The sequence below is a fragment of the Vombatus ursinus genome, unplaced genomic scaffold (genome assembly GCF_900497805.2).
Source record: "Vombatus ursinus unplaced genomic scaffold, bare-nosed wombat genome assembly UNPS02010219.1, whole genome shotgun sequence".
NCBI classification, from domain to species: domain Eukaryota; kingdom Metazoa; phylum Chordata; class Mammalia; order Diprotodontia; family Vombatidae; genus Vombatus; species Vombatus ursinus.
The window spans coordinates 6,049,236-6,075,415 of NW_020949997.1; the positions used below are offsets into that span (position 1 = coordinate 6,049,236).

General features: G+C 39.7%; 1 protein-coding gene and 1 pseudogene across 1 annotated transcript in view; one reads left to right on the forward strand and one right to left on the reverse strand.

Annotated features, from left to right (window-relative positions):
- The window catches only part of LOC114037059, a 159,588-nt gene that overhangs the window by 40,152 nt on the left and 93,256 nt on the right, over window positions 1–26,180 (reverse strand). The window contains 2 exon segments of the mRNA XM_027853858.1: window positions 6,098–6,332; window positions 6,450–6,749. Coding sequence (XP_027709659.1) covers window positions 6,098–6,332; window positions 6,450–6,749 — 535 coding nt within the window.
- LOC114037016 lies at window positions 6,492–22,080 on the forward strand (annotated as a pseudogene).

Sequence of the window (26,180 nt, forward strand, 5' to 3'; positions counted from 1 at the left end):
ACAACCCTGGTCACTCCTTTCTCCCACTCCCTTCCCTTGAGTCAAGAGGGTATCCCTCCCCCACCTGGGAAAGGAAGGAAGGAGATGGGGCAGCAACTACAGCATGGGCCCCACAGGCAATGGCCTTGGGCTCTGGGGCAACCTTTGCCTGGAAGCATCACCCAAGTTCAGCACATCCTGCTCAAGGTAATGAAGCTAGCTTCCAAAGTTGGGTAAGCATACTCTTTTAAATTGGTAGTTTTAACTGTTAATGATGAGATGTTGATTCTCTGTGTAAAGTAATTTGGAAGGGCATTTAACAAAACTGAAGTCACCTGATTGGTAATGGGTTTGTTTCAAGTTTCAAATTGGTGACCTTTCTGTATCAGTTATGTCAAGCATATGTCAAGCATTTTCATAATTTGGTTACCGCTAAAATCATTTAGCTATTGTTGGTTATTGTTTTAATGTGTAAACTAGCCAAAAAGTTTGTTTGGGTTATGTATGGCTTGTGGAGAATTTGCAAGTGTATAGAAATCTCTAATGATTGGCTTTTTACACCAGGACAAATTTAAGTTTGAGATGTAAATCCTGGAAAAGTTTTTCCTAAACTGTGATTAGTAAAACTTGCTGTTTGAGGTAAAAGCTCATAGGATTTTATTTTGAATTGTCTGATGGGTCATAATCCATTGATAATCAATAATCCACCATCTGAGAGAAATGCCACAAGCTCCTCAGAGAAGGTGATACTGGTGGAAAGTCAGCATTGGGAAAAGCTGAGAGGACAATTTTAGCCTCAGTCTAAGATGGGATCCTCCTGGCTCAGTTTCCCCACTATGTTCCTTTGAAAGGGAATGCTACCCACCTGGCTATTCCTAAGTCTGGCTATGAGGTGGATTTGATACTGCATGGTTGGAAAACTGAATCCAAACAGAGATAAGGATGTTTTATCCTCTCAAAGTTGGGCCCCAAATCTAGTCCCTGCTTTATATCTGGACCCTGCAGTTTTTTCTGTCAGATTTATGTCGTCCAGACTATGGGCCATTCACCTACAGTTGGTAGCAAACGAGTACCAGCCAATGTCCCCACATTGTTCCCTGGATGCTGCCTGTGCTCAGTTCCAGTCAACCTCCTCTTTGGGACCTCCTCAAGGCAGGGACAGCTCTACACCCCTTGCCAGCAGGAAGCAGTTTCAGAAGCAAGACCACCCTTTACTCCAAAAGAATTTGGGTCCCATTTGTTTGAAGGGGGAATGATGAGGTTGGGATCTGGGCCCCAGAAAAGAAAAACCCTGGACTTTCCTACATGGCCAAATCTCTGGCCTAAATCTGAGGTTATAATTCCATCAACTGGCCTTTCACTGTGGCTACACCCAATCTCCCCTCCATCGGTTTGCCTACTTATGGCCCCAGGCCACTTTCTCACCCTTGGTAATTCTATTGCCTCATGAACTACTTGGCCACTCCTAGATCCCTCCCACATTCTTTCTGTATATAAGGTCCATCTTGTCTCCATTAAGATGCTTAGATTCCTAAAATCTATCCAATGCTTAGATTCTTATAATCTAGTCACTGCTTAGATTCTTAAAATCTAGCCACTGCTTACCCAGGTTTCAGACTCCTTAAGAGTCTGCCTAATATGATGGATGTTCTAATAAACCTTGTCTTTGACTGAAAAAAAAATCTTTTACGAACCGAATGAAGTATAAAACCTGCGCTGTCAGTAGTATCAGTTGATTCATCCAAAGTTATTGAATAATATTTATTTTCCTTTTGAACTGCATGAAGTTGTTCTGCTAAGTTGAAGGCTAATTCATGCTGCCAGTCAGTTATAGTTGTCCTTGAAAGAGGCAGTTGTTTGTATTTTGAAATGTTATTGGGGTCTAAGCATCCTACAACTTCAACAACGTATTCTTTCACAATTTCTACATCACTGAATGGCTTCCCTTTTTACCCCGAGTATATAAGCTACTTTTTAAGTTGCTTCAGTGGCATTATTTCCATTATTTCTTATTGCGGCTCGAAAGAATTGTCTTTGCTTTTGTTTTTCATCTTTTAATTTCTACAACCTTTTCCATCTCTTCCTCTAATTTAAAATAGTTGTAGTCCTTATAAGTGTTATAATGCTAATGAGCATTGAATTTCTTTAATGTTGATATTGCCATATCACAAAGCAAGAAAATCATCTTATCTTTAGCAGAAACAAGATAATATTGCAATTCCCAATCCTCATTAGAAAATCCGTTTTCTTCCTTCAGCATTCTTTTGTTCTTCTTTGACATGATGGGCTGTTAAGCAGACAGAATTAAAAATTCTGTTGAGCTGTGCAACTATTCACAAATTCCACTTCAAACAGAAACACAGTTTGCCGTTATCAAAATCTGATAATAGACTGAAATACTGGATCCCCATAAATTCTCGCCAACCAGCCGTTAGTGGCACCAGTCAGGCGGTGGAAGTTAGACCCAAATAATGAGTGTAGCAGTCGTCAATTTAGCCCTTATGGCTTACTGATGTTCTAATTGTATCAGTCAATCTGGGAGGATTATTTCATTGAAACTTATTTTATTCTTTGGTATTTTAAATACATTCATTTTAAAAATAAAATATAAACATAAAAGATGAACAAAAATGTATTAATAAAAGGATTCGTTCTGTAAAATTTGGGTTCAGTCAAAAGGCCTCACTTAAGGACCAAGAAGGCTATATGTGGCCTTAAGGCTGTAGGTTCCCACTCTTGGGTTAAGTAAATGATCGTGAGAATAGGAAGTAGTCCAAGACCTCAAGTTCTCTTATTCCACATCCAGTGAGTTTTCTACTACACCAAAGATCTTTAAACTTTTTTGTTAGGCAGTCTGATGAAGTCTTTGGATTCCTCTAAATACTTTAAAATCTATACAATAAAATATATAACATTACAAAGGAAACCAATTACTTTGAAATATAATTATCAAAATATTAAAAAGCAAATTTGTGATAGATTAACATATATGCATTATTAATGCATTAATATTAATGTAGTTAGCTTGAGAAGAAAAGGTTTGGAACAAACACTGTGATGGGTGTCATAGGGAATCAATCAGGAAAAAGTAAAATTATTGCCATGCAACAGTGAGCTCTGTTGAGATTTGATAAGTTTTGTGGTGGAACCAGTTAGCACAATTATGTGACTTCCTCCAGGGGGTATTAAGCTGCATTTGAGTAGAAGGGGAGAAAACCAGTGGGGTGAGGGGTTGGGTTTGGAAAGTGATGAGAGGGGATAAGATAAGGGGGCAAGGAATTTGAGGGTAGAAGACAGTATTACGTTTAATTAGTTTGTCAGACTGAATTCACTTTAGGATCTTCAGAGGAAAACAGAGGTGTCAAGGGCTCCACCCAGCCCAGAAACTACGATAGGTTAGGTGGGGCTTCTCCTCATTTCTCACTTCTCTGACTTCTCCGCCAGAGGTGGTACCTTCTCTCCTCTCAACTTCTTTTTGAGTGTTGTCTTCCCCTGAAAAATTGTAAGCCTCTTGAGGATGGGGACTATCTTTTTTCCATTTTGTTTTTTTACAGTGCTTGGGACAGTGCCTGTCACATAGTAAGCACTTAATAAATGTTTATTGTCTAAGTGATTTCTGGGGAAGCAGGTGACATGCCTGGATATGGTTGTGGAATTATATGCCTTGTTCAAAAGTGTTCAGTATTTGAGATTACAGTTGAGAGTAACATCATGTTAAAATTATATATATGTATATATATATATATATATATATGTATCTTACAGAAATCCACAAAGTAGGATGTGAGAACATGGTGGAGAGCAATTTATTGGGAATAAAAAAAGCAATCAAAGAATAATGATGTGTATTGTGGGAGAATACAGACCACTTGACCAGATGGTGTATATTGATGATGCTTTCCAAATACAGATTGCCAAATTATATAGGGGACAAGATATAATCATAATGATACACTGAAGTTATCTCAAAATATGCTATTTTGCTAATCTGATAAAAAGCAAAAATCTAATAAATTATTGGTTTATTTGCTAACAATTTGAAAGCCAAAAAATTTCAGAGCTGAAAGAGACCTCAGAGGGCATTTAGTACATCCTATATTTTAAGAATATCTTTGGGGCAGCTAGGTGGTGCAATGGGTAGAGCACAGCCCTAGAATCAGGAGAACCCAAGTTCAAATCCAGCCTCAGACACTTGACATTAACTAGCTGTGTGAGCCTGGGCAAGTCACTTAACCCCAATTGCCTCACCAATGTATCTTCTACAAAGTTCCTAACAACAGATAACCTGACCTTTTGCTGAAGACTTTGTTGGACAGCTCTCACTGGGAAGAAGTATTCCCTTAAAATGAGTTGAAATATTCTTCTCCATGACCTCTTTAAAACTCCACCCATCCCCATATCTTATTGCTTCTAGTTATTTTTTTGGCAAAGCACCAAAGTCTAATCTTCCTACATAGCCTTTCAAGTAAAAGCTAACATGACCCACACCCCAAGTCTTGTATTCTCCATATTTGGGGATTTTGTTTGGGTTTTTTGGTCTAGACCTCCCATGCCTTTGCACAAACTATATCCCCTCTGCCTGAAATTCACTCTCTTAGTTCTGCCTGTGAGAGACCCTAGCTTCTGTTAAGTCTCATCTCATGTGTCAATTTCTATGCCATTCCTGGTCTCCCTAGTTTTTAGTGCTCTCTCCCTCCATAATCATGTATACAATTAATTGCTTATATATTCTGTTCCCTACAAAATCCCACACCACAAGTGTAAGTTCCTTAAGGACTAAGAGTGATCTTGGTTTTGTATTGTAAGCAACAAAAATTCCAAGAAGTCATTGGTGAACCAGAAAAACTTTTTATTAACGGCCTAGCAAGGGCACACCTCACCAAAGGGAGAGCAAAGTTTTTTATTCCTATGCTGGAATGGCAGTTCCCTCCCCTATTTCCCCATTGGCTGGGTAATGCAGGGTTTACAGCCTATCCAGAGCGAGTAATTTCCCCACGTGAGTCTCTGCCCCTAATTACGTTTCCCATTTCCCACATTTCCTTGTCAACAGCCTACAGCTGTCAATACCTCAGCAGCTACTCATCACACTGAATAGTGATATGCAGAAGCAACATTCCCAACCACATTTCCTACAGTATCCTCATTGCCTTTCATATAGTAGTGTTTACTATTTGTTGTATTGAATAATAGATTCTGAGGCCTTTGGGGAAGCATGGTACCAGGACTCATGCTCCCTCGGGCTTACTCCTCTGATGTGAAGTCTCCAGCTGACTCCTGAAAAATCAGAGTCTAAAACACTTCCTCTCAAATGTTCCTAGGAAGTGGGCTAAAGGTGACGTTATATCATCAATTAAAGTATACCTGATATATAGGATATTTTGTCATTGTGCCCATCACTTGAACCCTGCTTGCCCCCTCCCCCCCAGTTCTCATCAATCAATTAAAAAGCATTTATTAAGCACTTATTAGGAGTCAGGCACTCTTCTAAGCCCTGGAGATACAAAGAAAGGCAATAGTCTTTGCCCTCAAGAGTTCACATTCAAAGAGGTGAGATAAAATGTAAATGACTACATAGTACCAGATATATACTTAGTAATTAGGTAATACTAAACATGTACATGTAAATAACTAATTGATAGTAGATATATACGTAAATAACTAGGTAATAGCAGATATATACGTGCAAATAACTAGGTAATACTAGATATAAATGAAACTAATAGTAGATAGAAACATGTTAATAACTAGGTAATAGCAAATATATACGTGTAAATAATTAGGTAATAACTAGATACAGACATGTTAATAACGAGATATCTATATGTTAACCACTACATATATACACGTAAATGACTAGGTAATACAAGAGGTGTAGAGTAAAAGAGAGGGCATCTCAGAGAGGGAGGCACTAGTAGCTGGGTGGGAAAGGGAAAGGGGGGCGCCTATAAAAGACCCTTCCTCTCCGCCTCAGGCGACAGGTCAGTTAATGACCATTTATTAATCGCCTACTAAGTGCCAGGCACCGTTAATCGCTGGGAATACACACAAAGGCAAAACAAACGAGTGTGTCTGCTTTCAAGGCGTTCACCCCCTACAATGCCGCTTTACCGTGGCACACCCGGGGAGTCTGAGCGACATTGCCCAGACTCACTACGAACTGTCAGTACCCCTAGATCGTGCCCCCCACTCCACCCCCCGCCCCCAACCCACTGGCAGCCCAGCTGCTGACAAAGGATCAGAAGGAACCTGCGACGGGCTCGCACAAACGAGCTCCCAAGGGACCGACCACAAGTGGGAGGGATGCGGAGCCCCGGGGATGGGAGCCTCAGTAGCCAGCTCCAGGGTCCCGCCCCCTAGCCCTCAACCGGAATCGAGCGTCCCACAGGGCACCAAAGACACCGAACCGGAAGCGGCCGTCCCGCCCAGGGGATTCTGGGAGTCGTAGTTCAACGGTTTGGCTAAGCCAGCGCTTCCTTCCGGTCGGGAAGCTGGTTTCCTTTGTGGGTCTCGGACCGGTGCGGGGCTGGAGGGTCGACAGCCGGCCCGGCGGCTGAGCTAACGAAGCCGGGTCGTGGTGTGTGTGTCCCGGGGCCGAGGAGGGCTCTGAGGCCGGAGGGGGCGTTGTGGAGCCTGGGGAGCTGGGGACCAGAGACCAGAAGAAGCCCCTCTTCTTCCTTGGGCATGGATGGACCGGCCTGACCCCCTTCCCTCCCCAACGGCGGGGAGTCCAGGTGAGTCCGGCGGCTCCGTCCAGTAAGTGGTTCCGCGTACTGTGTGTGTGACCGCAGGGAGTGAGAGCTTGGGGTGTGGAGCAGAGGGCGGGAAGTGTGTGTACGTACGTGTGTACGTTTATCCAAGCCGGATTCTGGAGTACTTTTCCTTCTTGTTTACAAACAGTGCCTCACTTTCCCCCTGATGCCATTATCTCCGGAAGGCGGTGCATCTCCCCTGTTTTGACACCAGCCTTTGGTGGGTCCTTCTTGAGAGTCTCTAGGGAGAGCTGGTTCCCTACTGGAGAGACAGACAATTGGATCCTCAAGCTAAAGTGATGTTAGCTCCCAGATGACGGATCCGCAGCAGTAAGTCTGGCTCTTAAGAATGAAGACAGAGAAGTCTCCAGGGATGTAGGGATTCCTCCTAGGAAGGAACCCAAACTTAAGCCTGACACCAGAGCTTCCCAGGAAGAGGCTGCAGAGCCGATGCTGACACTGATGGAGTTGGAAGTATTCCTGGTGATCCTGTAAGGGAAGGGTCAGGATTTGGGTGAAGTCACATGGTATACGGAGAACATGGAACAGTGGATGACCATGGAGCATTTGACTCAGGTTCTTGAGGGAAAAGGTAAGAAATGATCAGACAGAAGATAAACGTTTAGGTGGAGAGGGGTATGGAGGAAGCCATCTTCTCCTTATGAGAAAAGGGAAAATAGATCTCAAAGGAAGGTACCCTTGGCCAATGAGTTGGGGGAAAGATTTCCAAATCTCAGAGTGTGGTGGGAGTAACAAATGAGTATATTTGAGACTTCAACATATGCAAGCCCCTTATATCAAGACATCCAGACTATTACACACCCCTTCTAGCCCTGCTTCGTATAGTAACAAACTTAGGAAAACCACAGAGAGAACATTCCCCGTTAGAAATGCCTTTGGAAGGACCAGCCCAAGGCAATGAAATTTTCATTTTATCCTCACAAAAAGCCTTTAAGGCAGATAGAGCTTCAGCATCTCTGTTTTATAGACTGGAAACAATGATTCAGTGAGGTTAATATTACAGTACTTAAGGTTAGAGCACTATTTAGTGACAGCTGGAACTAGCACATAGTTTAGGGTCCTCACAAAGTCAGAATTTAGCAACTTTAAAAATCACTGACTCCACTCTTCTTATTTCTTTTTTTAAATTTTTAGGCAATTGGGGTTAAGTGACTTGCCCAGGGTCACACAGTTAGTAAGTGTCAAGTGTTTGGTCTGAGACCAGATTTGAACTCAGGTTTTCCTGACTTCAGGGTTGGAGCTCTATCCACTGTGCCACCTAGCTGCCCCACTCTTCTTATTTTTTAGATAAGAAGTTAAGATTTAAAGGCATTGAGTGACTTGCCAAGGGTCACAGAGCTAGATAATAGAAGAACCAGAAATGGAATCCCCAGGTCTTCTTACTCCTAATCTAGTGTTCTTTATGTTATCCCATGTGGCCTTCTATTCAGTATTTTTTCATTAAGCCAGTACTACATTTCTGTTAGTTAAGTTGTTGTCATAGGTATGATAACATAGCTGCTTTCTGCAAAAGAATTAGCATATAATTTCTCACAGAAATTGAAGGCAAAGGAGGGGCTTTTTTTTTTCTTAAAGGAAGAAAACTGAGGAACAAAGAAGTTGTTAATAGACTCAACATCACACCTATATGTGACCTCAACTATATTCTGACTGCAGGACTACTACAGTTCTTTTACCAGGAAAACTGCCATGAGCACAGAGCAGAGTTCCTTGGCAACAAGTTATGGCTTTCTGTGACCTTCAATTTGGCAGACTTATTCTGACCCCTTTTTGAACAAGTTCTTTCTTGGAAATACAGGGATACAGCCTAACTGGTGTGGTGGAGTTTATAACCTATTGAGTGAGAGAACTATAGGATAGAATCAGCCACCCTCATGGCTTCTTTTATCCCTTCAGCTTCATCTTCTCAGGACCCTGGCCTTTCTCAACAGGGGAACCCAGAAGAGGAGCAAATGACAATTCTTTTCCTGAAAGCCAGGTCCCAGGTGAGTTGGAGTTTTCTCCCTCTTTTCTGAAATGCCTCGATTGTGAATACATCTCCCGTCTCTTGAAAACTCCTTTCTTTAAGGAATCCCCATACAGGCACTTGAGTTCCACTTCTTCCCAGGGAGATGGGGTCCATAATAAGTGAGATAATCAAAATGTTAATTCATGGAATCATGTTATGACTACAGGATTCTTCCCAGATTCTTTCTCCATAGTCGTCTGGGCCTAGTCAGACGACTTTTCCAAAAAGCCAGGGATCATAGTTTGTTTGATTGCTTTAATGGAAGTGTGATGTTTAAAGACCAGAAAGACTTTTCACAGTGGTGGTTAAATGAAAGGTAACAGGATGTGGTAAAAAGAGCACTGGACTTGTGGTCAGGAAAGACCTCGGTTTAAATCCCAGCACTGACTCTAGCAGTATTAACCAATTTGAGTCTCATTATTACCTTTGGAAATCTACTGCACTGATTTGTTGTGAGAATTTAATGAACTTACATATGTAAAGAGTTTTGCAAACTTTAATGTGCTAATGTTAACTATTTAACAATAATAATAATAATAATATTAATGGAGTTTCAACTTTCATAACCTTATTGTCCGCAATACAAAAGTGTAGTGATCATTTATCCACTTTAGATCATCTTAAGCATGCTTCCATAATAACATAAAATCATTATTTTGCAAAGTCAGTCTTTCAGGTAACTCAATTTCTAGGTACTGGGTATTTTATTTCTGTAATCTCTACTCTGTTCTAATGGTCCATTTTTAGTTTTTGCCCAAAAACAGATAGTTTCAATGATATCACAGTAATTGGATGGTTCTGAGATTTCATCAGTGTGGATATTACTTTCAAAAATGCAGATCCCAACCTGTCCATCCACACTTTCTCGTCCTATATGATTCTTGCCCAGGTCCTTCTGTAAATTCTCCATAGGTGATCCATCTCTTGACATTTTTGATACCACTGGAGCAAGGGGGCTGGCTGTCCACTGACTATCCCTTAGGCCCTTCCCTGTCATGCATCTCTCTAATTTAATTACTTATGTCACTTAGCATTAGAGAGACTGGGTATCATAATTCGTAATGTTTCCTGAGGCTACACATTAAATCTTACGACATACCTTTTATGAGTCAATGCTAAATTAAAAATTAAAGCACATTTTTTTTGGTGAGGGATGTGTAGGAAGTAAAGGCAATAGGGTCATTGAATTTCGTAGGGGGTTTTTTTTTTGTTTTTATTTTTGCTTTTTTTACTAGCTCTGTGTGTGTGTGTGTGTGTGTGTGTGTTGATCTCTTCTTTATAGCATGGGTCATTTCCATATATTCCCTAAAAATATACCCTCATCAGGGAATCCTCCTTTGTAACAAAGAAAAAGAGTTAAACAAAACTAATCAACATAATGACCACATCTGACTCTGTATTCAGCATTCCACACTCCTCATCCTGGTTACCCTTCCTAGTTACATGCCATCTTTCCAGTGTCCTGAAAATGTGGCATCTAGAAATAAATGCAGTACTCCAGATGTGATCTGACCAAGACAGAATACAGTGGGAGTTATCACCTTCCATTCTGGAGACTGCACTTCTGATGATGCAGGCTAAGTTCACATTAGCTTTTTTTTGCTATCACATTATACTATAGTCTCATATTGAACTTGCAGTCACCTAAAGACCCTAGGTCCTTTTCATATGAACTTCTCTCTAGCCACATCCCTCCTATCCTGTATCTGTACATTTGATTTTTTTTAAGTGAGTTGCAATACTTGATTTTTTTTATTTTTGGTCTAGACTGGTTGTAAGGGATTCCCAGTGTGGTAACTCCTTCCACAGAAGCAGATTAGCAGGGTCACTTATGGTTTTGGTTGTCTACAGAAATGGTATCCACTCAAATAGAAATGGATCCCTGCAGGCCATGTTTTGTCTTAGAAAATCACAAACTAGCATTGTGTTGTTTACTTTGTTAAACATTTCCCAATTGTATTTTAATTTATTTATTTTTTTTAGTGAGGTAGTCGGGGTTAAGTGACTTGCCCAGGGTCACATAGCTAGTTAGTGTCAAGTGTCTGAGGCTGGATTTGAACTCAGTTCTTCCTGATTCCAGGGCCAGTGCTCTATCCACTGCACTACCTAGCTGTCCCCATTTTAATTTAAAAGATGAGTTTGACACCTCTGATCTAGGCATAAGAGGTTGTAACTTGTCTATGGTCACACAGCTAATATATGTTAGAAATAGGACTTAATCCAGGTCTTCCAGACTCCAAGGCTGACCCTCTATCCAGTATGCCATGCTGCTACTAACTTTACATTTATCTTTTAAACTTATCTTTTAAATTTACCTTACATTTACCTTTAAATTTCTTATTAGATTTTTTTCCCCATAATTCTGTACCACTGAAATCTTTCTGGATTTAGATTCCATCATCCAGTGTATTAACTCCCTCTCAGCTTTGTGTCATCTGCAACTTTGGTAAGCATGGTATCCAAGTTTCACTCAAGTCATTGGTAAAAATGTTGAACAAAATAGTACCAAGGACAGAGACCAAGGACACTACTAGACACTTTCATCCAGTTGATGAGTTTCCCTTATCACCACTCTTCAAGTGCTAGTATTTGTCCTGCTCCAAATCCATTTAGTTGAACTATCATTCAGAACAGTCTCTCCACTTTGTCCAGAAGGATTTCATGAGATAATGTCACAGGCCTTGCTGCAATATCTGTCAGCCTAGTAAATCCTGTAAAAATTATAAATGAGGGTACAAAGTCATGACTTGGTGATGAACCCCTGCCAGTTCCTCGAGATTTCTTCTTCTGGTTCTTGCCTCCTAAGACTTTTGCAAAAGTTGGCATGCACTTCATTGACTTAGAGTTTGAAAAATTGTCTTACTACTCTTTTTGAAAACCAAGCAAAATTTGGTAGTGTCTAGCCTCGTAGTGACTTTCCTATTCTCTACCATACTTTTACAGAATTGTTAACAGCAGTAGTATGTGCAAGATCAGGGCTCTGAGAGTTATCTCTTTCACTTGTGCCAGGTGATTGAACTCACTGATAGCAACCAGTTGCTCTTTTGTTATCTCTTCACTTAATTAAGTTTCAGTTTTCTTTAGGCAATTTATGTTTTATCCTCAGATCAATTTTCTCCTTGGTAGAAACAAAATAGAAATGAAATATTTCTGCCTTCTTGCTATTGTCTGCCACCCTTGTCCTGCTCCCTCTAAGCAGATATCCTGCTCTCTTATTCAGACTTTGGCTCCCAACATAGATTTTTAAAAAGCTCTTTTTGTTGTCTTGAAGATTTTTTTCTCAGTTTTTTATATTCTTTAGTCTTCCTGATTCTGTTTTTTAATTTTATTTATTTCATTAAATATTTCCCGATTACATGTTAAAAATTTTAACATTAATTTTTTTAAATTTTGAGTTCCATATTCTCTTCTTCTCACCCACCCTTCCCTTACCCTTTGAGAAAGCAAACAATAGAATAATAATTATACATGTGAAGTCATGTAAAACATTTCCATATTAATCATATTGTAAAAGAAAACATACACACACACACACACAAGAAAAATAAAGTTTTAAAAATATGCTTCAATCTTGTACTCAGAGTTCATCAGTTCTCTTTTTGGAGGTAGATAGCATTTTTCACCATGAGTCCTTTAGAATTGTCATGGATCATTGCCTGATACTATTCTTACAAGACTGTGTTACTATTTTCTATTTATAACTCTCCATTTTTTCCATCATGTGTCTATATCTTTTTGCAATTTAAATTCATTGATGAGTTGCCTGTGCAATCAGATTAATCTCAATACTCATCTTTCCCATTTTCTTCATCAGAATTATTTGTTTTCATTTTCAGAATTGATTTCTTAAGAGCATGCTGTCTCTTGAGCCAGCTTCCCTTATAAAATTTAAGGTCACAGGATCCTATCCAAACTTTCCCTGAACTCTTTGAAATACATTCTCCAGAAATCTAGGACAGGGATTGGGAACCTGTAGCCTCGAGGCCATATGTGGTACTCTAGTTCCTTGGGTGCGGCCTTTCAACTGAGTCCAAGTTTTACAGAACAAATCCTTTTATTAAGGAGATTTGTTTAGTGAAGTTTGGATTTAGTCAAAGGGCCACACTTGAGGACCTGGAGGGCCACATGTGGCCTCAAGGCTGCAGTTCCCCATCCCTGATCTAGGGATAGGTTGTACTATGCCTGGTATTCCCTTTCTTAGTTACTATGAGCTCTCTAAGATAGCATGGCTATTTCTTCCCAAAGTTACTCTCATTTCCGCCTCAGTTGCTCCCTTTTTTGTTAGAATAATATCCAAAATAGCAGTGGTTGTAAACCCTTTTAGAAGTCCTGTACATCCCATCTAACTATCCTGGCATTGCCAACTTTACACATTATCCATGAGCCATGTTTGGAGTAGGCTTATTGGGTAAGCAGGAACGTATTTGGTGTTTTAGGAATCAGTGGCCTTTAAGGATGTAGCTGTGGACTTCACCCAGGAGGAGTGGGGGCAACTGGATCCTGCTCAGAGGGACTTGTACAGGGATGTGATGCTGGAGAACTATGGGAACCTGGTCTCACTGGGTAAGGATGCCTTCCCCCCCTGTGACTCAGACTCTGTCGAATGGCACATCTCTTTTCCTTGATTTTTAAAAGGTGCTTAGCCAAGTTTTAGCCCTGGGGCTCAGTGATTTATAATCTCTTTATGGCTCAGAGGCCAGGCAGTTCTGTTCCCTGTTTACAGAATGAAAAGTGGACCTTCAATGTGCTATCTCAGATGTTTCAAATATCTTAACCTTTAAAGGACTCCATATCACCCTTGGACCCTTCTTATACTGTGTTCTCTGTCCTCTCACATCAAGGGGTCAGAACTTGACTGTGCAATTGCCTTTGTCTCCAGCACAAACAAACAAGTCCTATTTCTTTCTTCATGATCAGGGTTTCCAGTTTCTAAGCCATATGTGATCTCTCAGCTGGAGCAAGGGGAAGAACCCTGGGTGGTGGAAAGAGAAGTCTCAAGAGGCATCTGCTTAGGTGAGTGAGTAAAATCTGAACAGATGCATTACAAATAACATTTCATCTGCTCTTTTAGGGAAGGTGAACCCTTCAGCCATTAGTCAGGAGCCATTATCAAAATCCTGAAGGCCTAGCAAAAATTTGAGACTATTTAGTGTGAGCACTTTCAAATATTTTTTTTCCTTAACGTCGATAATCTTCTTTGAGCTTCCTATTCCCCTCTTTGTCAGAGGAAGTTGTGTCTTTCTTAAAGTAAACCACTTAATCTGTACTGTGGGTTTCATCTGCCCCTAGGAGCTCTATTCCAGTTGGAATGAGAGGGAGTCCCCTAGCCCAGCTAGGATCAAGGAGGAAGATCAGGAAATGTGAGTTCATAAAAAGGGAGTGAACCAAAGGGTAGTCAAATAGTTTGGGGTGAATATCAACAGAGATGGTCAAAAGGCAAAATTGTTGTGATCAGTTGATTTGATGTAGGTCTTCGTCTTTCAGAGTCTTTTTCTTCCTGAGCAGCTCAAAACTTTATTTTGGTTCCATACCCTAGAGCAGAATTCAGGGAATAGAGGATAGAAAAAATAGAAGGAGGATCACTCTTTAGGAGGTTATCAGTGCTCCAGGCAAGTAGTAACAAAGGCCTACATTAAGATGTTGTCAGTGACAGAGGATAGGAGGTAGAAATGATTGGAATTGGTGGGAGCTTCATTGTAAGAAATGAGGAAAAGGGAACACTCAGAGAGATAACGTCAAGGTTTTGATATGGAAAACTAAGCAGATGGTAGTTTCAGTGACAGAAGTAGTAGTCAGAAGGAGGGGATTACCTATAGGTAATAGGTGGATATAGGTCTAGAGCTCAGATGGGGCTCCAGGGCTAGAGATACAAATTTGGAAGTCATACGCACAACAATCTTCTACAAAAATATTGCTCTGTTGCTGCATCATGGTGTAGTCACAACCCTGAGTACTTTGAAGCTAGGCCAGCAGAATACTGGCAGCTGGAAAGACTTTGACTACAGTCCTGCTGACTCCGTGCTGCCCAAAGACCAGCTTCGTCAAGTCTAGAGGCTGGCTTATCACCAGGACATTGGCCATTCTAGGTGATAACTTCTTTGACCATGGCAATCCCTGAAACAGTGTTCTGCTCAAAGACTCATAGATTGTGATCTCATCACTTTGAATGTTTTCTCCAATTATGAAGACTAGAATCCATCCATGCTTGCTTATCCTGTGCAGTTCTTGTCCATGTCCTCTCCTAAGTTCACCTAATATGCCAAAGGTTTTCCTCAGTTTCTACTGATATTGAGGATAGCAGAGCACTTGTGCTATCCACATGTCATTCTTCTTCCTTGCCACATGACTGACCTATCTTTTTCCTTCATAGATTTCCTGATACATAATTATGTTCTTTAAAGTTCCTAAGTTGTTATAAACATTACAACCTGCTCATATGCTCCATATGCCTCTCAGTTTCCTTCTGTATAATACTCATTTTCAGATCTTCATCAACTATTATGTTCCATATCTCACATTCTATAGAATTCTATAATACTCGTAGAATATTGGTATTTTTAAGTGGTCCTTTGTTTCTGGAAGAAACCTGGGGTCGTTAAAAGAAATTTGCAGTGTCCTGAAGGCAATCCAGTCCATTCTCTTCCTTCTATTTTAATTATGGCCTCAAGTTGTCCATTTGCATTTTCTGTCCCAGCTATATGTATTGATATAAAATATAGGGCAGCTAGGTGGCACAGTAGATAGAATGTTGGCCCTGATTTCAAATTCAGTCTCAGACACTGGCTGTGTGACCCTTGGCAAGCCACCTTCAAAACAATTTAGACTGGTTAAAAAGTAGGTTGATCAGTGGAACTGATTAGGTACACAGCATACTGAAGCAAATAAATATAGTAGCATGGTGTTCTGATAAATCCAAAGATCCCAGTTACAAGGGTAAGGGCTCACTATTTGACAAATACTGCTGGAAACTCTGGAACACAGTCTCCCAGAAACCAGCTGGAGACCAACAGCTTACACCATATAACAAGGTAATCGCCAAATGATACATGACTTAGACATAAAGGGTAACATCAGAAATCATTAGGAGAGCATGTAAGAAATTACCTTTCAAGTGTCTGGATAGGGGCAGGCAATTCACAACCGTGCAGAAGATAAAGAGAATTACAGAAGATAAAATAGACAATTTTATTTATATAAGATTTTAAAATGTTTACACAAAGAAAAACAGCGCAGTTAAAATTAGAAGAGAAACAGTTCACTGTAAAAAAAAAAAAACCCAACATTGTAGCAAGTTATACAGGGGTGGGGAACTTGTGGCCTCCAGGCCTAGAGGCCATAGGTTCTCCATCTCTGGTCTTATATCTAAGCTTTATAAGAACTGATTCAAATTTATAAGAATTAGAGCCATTCCTCAACAGATAAAATAGTCCAAAAAAAAATATATGAACAGTTTTCAAAGCAAGAAATCCAAATTATCAACAACCTTATGAAAAAATGGTCCAATCACTAATAATTAGAGGGATCTACATTAAAGCAATTCTGGGGTTCCATCTCACACCTATCAGTTTAACAAAGGTGACAAAAAAAGAAAATGACAGCTGTTAGAGAGGCTAGAAGAAAATAAGGACTCTATATGCCATTGGGAGAGCTGTGAATTGATCCAGTCGTTATGGAAGGCAGTTTAGAAGGCAAAAAAGTCACTTGACTGAATTCTACAGGTAATCCATCCAACACCCTGGAGGCCCTTCTCTAGATTTTTCCTCTCTTTTTAAACAGTACATACTTTTAATCTTGGCATAGAATCGGCAAGCAAATAAACTTCATGATAATAAGAAAACAATGTATAAGGAAACATCTACCAAAGGGTTATATGCCTTCTGACCCCCTAGACTATGGGAGATCCTAAGTAGTACAGAATCTGCTTCAAACCTAGCAGTTTTAGGAAATGTTCAGTTTAGTTTCAGTTTAGTCCTCCTTCAAATGGGGCAGAGATGTAGACAATACAACATTAAAAACTCAGTGTTCTACAGTTGTCTCTTTTTTTTGTACACTTGTTTGTTTGTTTGTTTATTTTTTTTATTTTTTGGCTAGGCAATGGGATTAAGTGACTTGCCCAGGGTCACACAGCTAGTGAGTGTTATGTGTCTGAGGCCAGATTTTAACTCAGGTCCTTCTGAATCCAGGGCCGGTGCTCTGTCCACTGTGCCACCTTGCTGCCCCATACAGTTGTCTCTCGCAAGGCCAGTTAGTCATCAGGTCAGTATTCAGAAACTCTGGACGCAAGATCTTGGTCGGGGGAGAGTGGACTCAGCAAACGACGAACACTCTCAGGGCCAGTGCTTTTCTTGTTCTTGGTTTGACCCAATGGCTAGCTTCAGCAAGAGGAGTCTGCCACAACCATGCTGGCCTCATGCCTCTGGTCTCTTGACAATGTGTAACAGATGAGCTTTCCATTTGTTATTCCTCTAACTTGTTGGCTGAATAACTCACCCCCTTTCCTGGTTATACAACTCATTAGTGATATCTTTTTTGCTTCTCACACACAGTTGATAAATGTTAATAAGCTGCACCCCACACACAACTTTATTGCCCTTTGGGAAACCTACAACTGATGTCAAAGAGAGATAAGCCTTATTTTTCTTGGCTCAAGGGGAAGGACTAGGAATAATAGGTATAATATTGCAGAAAGGTAGATTTTGGTTTGATATGAGAAAAGACTGGATTTGAATATAGGTCGGGTAGGAGGGATCAGAAAGAGTGGACTTCTAAGGTGTAGATGAAGAAGGTAATATTCTAGGACAGAGGCGGGGATCTTGTGGCCCTGCAGGTCTTCAGGTGTGGCCCTTTGACCAAATCCAAACTTCACAGAACAAATCTCCTTAATAAAAGGATTTGTTCTGTAAAACTTGGACTCTGTCAGAAGGCCAAACCCAAGGACCCAGAAGGCCACATGTGGCCTCGAGGCTGCAGGTTCTCCACTTCTGTCTAGGAGATGGGAAATGGCTTACCATATGTGGTGGTTGTTGGTGGTGTCCTTTTGTCCTTTGTTCTCAAAGAGGACTATGGCATCAGGAAGATGATGCCATGACTTGCAGGTGAATTGGATTTAAGTGAGGGAGGGCTATGCAAAGTCACCAGCCTCACTTTCTCCCCTGGAGCCATCTGAGTGGCCAGATGTAGCCAGATATAGATCAGGACAACTGAAGATGGTCCTAGTTGCAGTGGGAGAACCTCAGCCTTTTTCAGCTAAGGTCTTTCCTAGTTCTCACTTTGACTAAGGCAACGCCTATTCAGTGATTAGGGCTGTTTAAGAAGTAAGCCAAGAGATGGCCCCTTTAATAAAAAAAAAAATCAAACTGGGAGGGGAAGACCTAATGGCACAGCATGTAAATACCTAAAGAAAAAGTTAACTATTTACAGGAAGAAATAGACAGTGAAACTATAATAGTTGGGGAACTCAATGTATACTTCTAAGACTTAGACAAATCAAATGAAAAAGAAAAGAAAGAAAATTAAGGTACTGAATAAAAGTTTAGAAAGGTTACCTATGCTAGCTCTGTTAATTATTGATTTGGAATGGAAAGGAGTATACATATTTCACAGCTGTTCATGACTCCATTAAACTGGAAGTGTGTTAGAATTAAAAAAAAACCAAATGTAGCAAAGCTTAATAAAATCATATTCAATAAAAAGACTTTAAAGAAAGTAATAAAATTAATTGGGACTAAATAACAATAATAAATAATTGGTGGGTCAAAGAACACAACTTAGAAACAAAAAATAATTTCATCAAAGAAAATGGCAACAAATGTACATTTGAAAATTTGGGGAAGGCAGCCAAAATAAATCCTTAGGGTAAAATGTATATCTCTAAACATTTTCATCAACAAAAAAGTGAAGGAACAGATAAATGAATTGGACAAAACTAGAAATGCAACAAATAAAAAAATCATGGCTAAACAACAAAATGAAAACTCTGAAAAGCAAAAAATCCATTGAATTGATAAATTAAACTATTATTTTTAAAAATAATAAAATGAACTATTACCTAGTCTAATTTTAAAAAAAAAGAAACTAAGGGGATGCCCATCAATCTCGGATTGTCAAAAGTAATGGAATGTTGCATAATAAGAAATAACAACAGAGGTGGTTTTAGAAAAACCTAGGATGACTTGTATAAACTGATGCAGAGTGAAGTGAGCAGAACCCAGAAAACTATTTATATAATAATAACATTGTAAATAGCAACTAGGAAATACTTAAGAATCTAGTCAGTGCAATAACCAACCATGATGCTAGAGGACTGATGATGAAAGATATGACACACGCTTTTTGAGAGAAAGATGATTAACTTAAGATACAGAACAAGACATACATTTCAGATGTGGCCAATACAGGGACTGTTTTGCTTACTGTGTATTTGACATAAGGGTTTTGATTTTCTTCATCCCATTATGTGGGGGTGGGGGATCTGGGGAATTCAGAGGAGCTTGGGCTAGGATTACTCAAATGGATAAAAGAAAAATAAAGTAAGAAAGGAGTGTCATAGGATCATTTTAAAAATGCACAGAGCTGGGGCAGCTAGGTAGTGCAATGGACAGAGCACTCGCCCTGGAGTCAGGAGGACCTGAGTTCAAATCCGGCCTCAGACACTTGACACTTACTGACTGTGTGACCCTGGGCAAGTCACTTAACCCCGTTGCCTAGCCAAAAAAAAAAAAATGCCTAGAACTTTGAAAATGACATGATGAATTTGTTATATTTAAAAATAAAAGTTATGTGAGAAACAGAAAGAATTGGCTAGACTATAGAATGAGGGAAGAGGAGTAATGAGGCTGGAAGGATAAGTTGGGGCCAGGTGTAAGGGGCTTTAAAAGCAAAATAGAGGCATTTATATCCCATCTTGGAGGCAATTAGGAGCCGTCTGAGCCACTGCTCAAGTTTATTGAACAGGATAGTGGCATGGTCTGATCTGTATTTAAGAAAAATCACTAAAAAAAAAAAATCATTTTCAGCAATGTGGAAAACAAGATGAGTTGAAGTAGGGAGACATTTGAGACTGAGAAACCAATTAAGAGGCCATTGCAGTAGTCTAGGCAGGAGGTGATGACCTGAACCAAGGTGGAGGTTTTCATCTACATAGAGAATAAAAGGTCAGATGTAAGAGATGTAAATGTAGAAACATCAAGATTTGGCAAGTAATTGGGTATTAGATGTGAGAGAATGAAGAGTTGAGAATAACACTAAGGTTACGAACCCAAGGGTCTAGAAGAATGGTGGTTCTTTTAGTAGAAATAGAGAATTTTGGAATGGGGTGGATTGAAATAATGGTTGTACGTGTTAGGTTTGAGATGAAGAAGGTCTAGTGGTAGTATTCAAGAGAGATTTAAAGTGGGAGAGTTTGGAGGTAGAGAAACAAATTAGAAACCAATTATAATCTAGGCATAAGGTGGTGGTGGCCTGGATCTTGGTCTACTCTGCTTAGTTTGGTTCCATGGTTACCATTCTGATCTTATAATCCTTCCTGATGGGTTCTCCTTACCTGGACTTAATTTATACACCATTGTTCTTTTACTTCTCTCCTGACATTTCCTGGCTCTTTCATCAATTACAAGACACTGTTTGTGAGTTCTCAAAGAAATATGTACATCATGTACATTATTTTCAGTTTTATCACAGCATCCTGAGTACAGGGAACAAGGGACATTTGATTTTTTTTTCATTTATTTCAGACTTGGGGACCAGGACTGAAATCAAGGAAACTGCAAAGCAGGATGTTTCCGAAGAAGGATTATCTCAAGAAGTGATCATTCAAAGATTCACAAGAGATAATCTTTGGAATTCTAAGTTAGGTGATGCCTGGGAATATGAAACATGGTTACAAGGACAGCCAAAAAACCAAGAAACACATTTAAGGGAAGTGGCAATCAACCACAAGCAATCACCAAGCTGGGAAAAAAACCATGGGTGTAATGACCTTGGAAGAAGTTTCAGTTTAAGTTCCATCCTTGTTGCACAACACAAAGTTCCTATGGGAGAGAAATCATATAAATATGATGCAAATGGAAATAACTTCCAACAAAATCCACTAACAATTGGTCATCAGAAAATTGATTTGCAGAACAAACCTTGTAAATGTAATGAATGTGGAAAAGCCTTCCGTTATCACTCAGAACTTACTCGACATAGGAGAACTCATACTGGAGAGAAGCCCTATGAATGTAATGAGTGTGGGAGAGGCTTCAGTCAGAGCTCATCCCTTACTCTACACCTGAGATTTCACACTGGAGAGAAACCCCATAAATGTAATGAATGTGGGAAAGCATTCAGGCACACCTCATCTCTTGTTAAACATCAGAGAAGTCATACTGGAGAGAAACCTTATGAGTGCAACGAATGTGGAAAGGCCTTCAGCCGGAGTACACACCTTACCGAACATCAGAGAATACATACTGGAGAGAAACCTTATAAATGTAATGAATGTGGAAAAACCTTTAGCCGGAGTACACACCTTACTGAACATCAGACAATTCATACTAGAGAGAAGCCCTATAAATGTAATGAATGTGGGCAAGCCTTCAGTCACACCTCCTCCCTTGTTAAACATCAGAGGATTCATACTGGTGAAAAACCCTATGAATGTAATGAATGTGGGAAAGCCTTTAGTCGAAGAACACATCTTACTCAACATCAGACAATTCATACCGGGGAGAAACCCTATGAATGTAATGAATGTGGAAAAGCCTTCAGTCACATATTGTTTCTTACAAAACATCGGAAAATTCATACTGAAGAGAAACCCTATGAGTGTGATGAATGTGGGAAGGCCTTCAGTCATACTTCATCTCTTATTAAGCATCAGAGAACTCATACTGGAGAGAAACCCTATAAATGCAATGAATGTGGGAAAGCCTTCAGTCATACTTCATCACTTAATAAGCATCAAAGAACTCATACTGGAGAGAAACCCTATGAATGTAATGAATGCGGGAAGGCTTTCAGTCAAAGTTCATCTCTTGCACTACACCAGAGTTGTCATACTGGAGAGAGACCCTACACATGCAGTGAATGTGGAAAAGCCTTCAGTCACACCGCATCCCTCATTAAGCATCAGAGAACTCATACTGGAGAAAAACCATATGAATGTAATCAGTGTGGGAAAGCCTTCAGCCAGAGTTCATCCCTTATTAAACACCAGAGGACTCATACTGGAGAGAAACCATATGGATGTAATGAATGTGGAAAGGCCTTCAGCCAGAGTTCATCCCTTTTTAAACATCAGAGAACTCATAGAATTGTAAAATATTAGCACTGGAAGAGTCCTCCTTGGTCGTATAGTCAACCTCCTTCTTCAAGGTCACCCAGCTGATAAATGGCAAGAGCTGGGACTAAAAGCTAGGTTTCCTCCCCCCCCAGTCCTTTGCTCTTTCCATTATCCCTTATACTGTATAGAAATGTCATGAATTAAAATACATGGTAATAACAGCTCAGATTTATATAGCGTTTAAGGTTTGCAGATTGTTTTCTTAACAACCCTATGAAGTAAAGTATTATCCCTATTTTAAAGATGAGGAAATTGAGGCTCAGAGAGGCTAAGTGACTCATCCAAGGTCACGCATCTAGTAAGTATTAGAACCAAGATTTGAATCCTGGTCCCCTACATTCATGTCCAGTGAACTTTCCATTACCCTGTGCTGCTTACATGTATGAATTCCATGTATGGAAAATAATCTTCAGTGTCATGGTCCCTTGTCATGGTTGAGACCAAGGTACCCTAAAGGAAAGGGAATGGATCAGAAGATTCTGCCAAGAATGTGGGGTTTGCTGACCTTGTGACACAGACTCATCAGAGACATCTCCCTTTGATGTTCTGTGTCCAGGATTTTTGGCAGATCAGCAGCATGGCTTGCCACATAAAACTTGCCAGAGGAGCAATCACAACACAAAGGAAACCCATAGACACAAAGAACAGCTCCCCTTGCATTTATTGTGATTAAGCAAAATCCTGTCCACCTGCCTCCTGTTCTTTCCCTCCTAACACCATCAGCCCTGCACATGTGGTATGACTAGGACCAACCTTCAGACACAAAGTGAAAGTCTTACTTTTCCCTTCTTTTGTGTGCTGGCTGCAGACATTGTCAGCATGCCAAAAGACCCCTCAGTGCCCTTGAGCATAGCTACTGCTTTCCTGCTTTCACTGACTAACCCCAAGCCCTTCCTTACTATGCCAAGGTTAAGTCACTTCAGTCCTTACTGCATATCGGGGAATTCAGAAGGGGTGCATTATTAATACTACCTATAGGATGACCTTGAGTATAATTTACCCTTACATATCAGAGATTTCCACTGGGTAGTAGACATGAAAGTGTAATGAGAGTGAGGAAAGTGCCCCTTGTGTTTAGTCACAGTTATACTTCTGCTCAACAACCTTCTGTGGTTCCCCCTTGGCCTTCAAAGATGAAGTCTAAACTCATTAACTTGGTGGTCCAAGGGTTAACAAAATCTTACTCCCGGCTTCAGCCCAGCTGGTTTGCTCACTTCTGGCTGATCCACCTTTCCACTTTGCTGCCTCAGCTCTTACAGAGTTCTAATGCCATGGAATGTTCTCCCCATTAATTCTCTGCCCAACCTACAAAAACCAGCTCAAATCCCACGACCTCCCCTTTCCAGCTAGAGTGACTTCCCCCTACTCTGAATAAGAATTATTGTCTGTATGATTCATTTGGTAATTAATCATGTACTTTCCTGTGGTGTCTATTGTTGACTTGAACTGTTATTTAAATACTTAAATGTTATTTAATTTTTCACATATGAAGCTCCTCGAGAGCTGGGACTGTCTTATAGGTCTTTGTAGCCCACATAGCACTTAGCACAGTGCCTTGCACATAATAGGTGCTCAATACAATTTTATTGATTTGGCATCCTAACTTTACGAAAATAAAATAACTTGTTTTGCATTCATTTTCTTATTCTGCTTAAAAATGACTAGACCTTCTAATGGGTTGTTTTGGGTTTGTTTTTTTTCCAATCACACTTCAGAAAATATGGAAAATTTCCCCTATAAGGGAGCTTCAAAGCCTATAGTTCATCTAAAGCACCTATAAAGTTTCTTCTCCTAATTAATAGCTTCTTTTAAAAGATAAATATTATAAAACTTTTTAGAGAGGGGGTAGGAATAGGGGGAACTCTATTTCCATTTGAAGCAATGAAGAAAATATATTTTATTCCCAGCTTTTACATTACAACAGACATTGGGATGGAATGGGGTTGAATGAGGTCCTGCAGTTCAATCTTTTGAAGAACACATCTTTTGCTCTTGCCTTTTGAAGCAGTTTCTCAATAATATTCTAGAACTTTTCTACTTAATATTACCATAAAGTGTTGAGGTTAGAGTTGGGAGAGCTGGTTCAGGTGTGAAAGAATTCACTTAGACCTTCTCTGTAACCATTGGGAGCTTTATTGATGCAAAAGGATCAGGCTAGCCCTGGAAGGAGGACTAACAACTTACAGAGGAACAGGGGTCTGTTTTATCTTACAAGATAAGGGGGAATTGTCACAACACAGGATGAGGAAGATAGATGACAGGATAGGGGACCCATTATAAGGAAGACAGGAAATTTTATGACTCAGGATGAGGGAGACAAGGAATTGTTATGGTCCAGGATAGGGGGGAAGTTTTATGGTGTCACAAGATAAGGGAAAGAAACTCTTGGATACCCTCAAGATCAGGAAGGGCGTCACAAGGTACTGGAAAAACAACCCTTAATTTTATTTTATTTTTTTTAGCTTTTAGGGCACTGTTTGTATTTACAGCATAAAGTTTCTGATTTAGTTCTCTGCTTCATCAGTATTAGTATAATTAGCTTATCAGATTCTCTAGGGTAAGAAACACAACTTAACAGCTATTAGTTAATTCTGGACTCTGTTATAGGGGTTTGAGAAGTGCTTATTGAAAGACATCAACACTAAAAATATTTAGTCCAAGGAGACTTTTTTGGAGGTAATTCTTTTAGAAATCTCCCTTAATAGATTGGTATCTTATCACCTGTAATATATATTTGAAAAGAAGCTGAGCAATTACAATTAACCTAGCCAGAGTTTTGGGAAGAGATTTATAAGGTGGTGGGGATGGAGGGAATAAATAAAAATGTTTATATACACATATAGGTATATGTGTGTATACATACATGTGTATGTATATATGTGTGTGTGTGTACATATATATACTATATATACTGTACTGTGCATCTGCCTGAGACAATTTTTATATTTTTATTAATTTATTATTCTACACTCAAGCTTTGGCTGCTTGAGAGGAAATTAGCCAAACTGGCAGAGTCCCTTGATTACCTTGGGTGTCTCTCTAACACAGGATATTTTAAGTAATATTCATAGGAATCCTGAAAAAAAAAATGCCACAATATGATAAAACACAGTTTGGGTTTAGCATACTTCATCTAATAGAACTTTAATCACCTTGTCTTTCCTGAAGACCCCTGGGGAATCATTCTTCTGAAATCATTCATCCTTCTCTGACCACTCCCCTACAGGGCTCTCCTGAAGTAATCAAAGTGACCACCTCCCTCAGATCACCAACCCAATCCCTACAGAAAAGGGAAAGAGGGCAAAGATCTTAATTAGATGAGATGTTTCTTGTTACCACAGTTACCATTGTTAAGGCTTTTGGTTCAGGCTCACTTAGCTTTTATTCTTGATCTTTTACACATTTTCCTAAAGGAAAAATTCTGGAAAGGACTTTAGACTTTATTTTCTGTTTTCAGTTGAACTAAAAGGGAGGGTTTTCATCTGCTTCTATATTCCTCCCCTTTTTGTGCTGAAGCATGACTTGCTAATCCAAAATAAGAAGTTCTCTGTGTTTTAATACATTAGAGCTAACAAAGCAGTGAAATGACAAGGAACTATCCTCTGTGTTAGAACACTGTGCCAACACTATGGCATTGTCTTGAGAATTGAGGCACAGAGAGCGATGCAATTGGTAGAGACAAAACGTGGCATTCACATATGTGTAAGGTAGTCCAGCTTAATGATAGCTGGAACCTAAAAATAACATTTTTTTATTAGCCAGTAGATAGCCTGATTCCCTTTAGCCACAGCTATTACAGAATAGAGATTCTGAGTCTGCATACTGATTCTTCAAATATAACCATAACTCTCATCTGGAAAGCGTACTTTGTATTATTTGTTCAACAGAAAAATCAGATCACATCCTGCAATTACATCCTCATCTCAAACTTTTGTCCATATTGCATCGGGACAATTGTAAGGGTTTGAAAGTTCCCTAATTTCTATTTCATGTCAAATATCTGATTTTATCACAGGTCAGATTAAGCTCTTATCAAGTGATTATAAAGGTCCTATTCTCTTTATTTAAGCAGTTCCCTCTCTTCTCCTCCCCCCCCCCC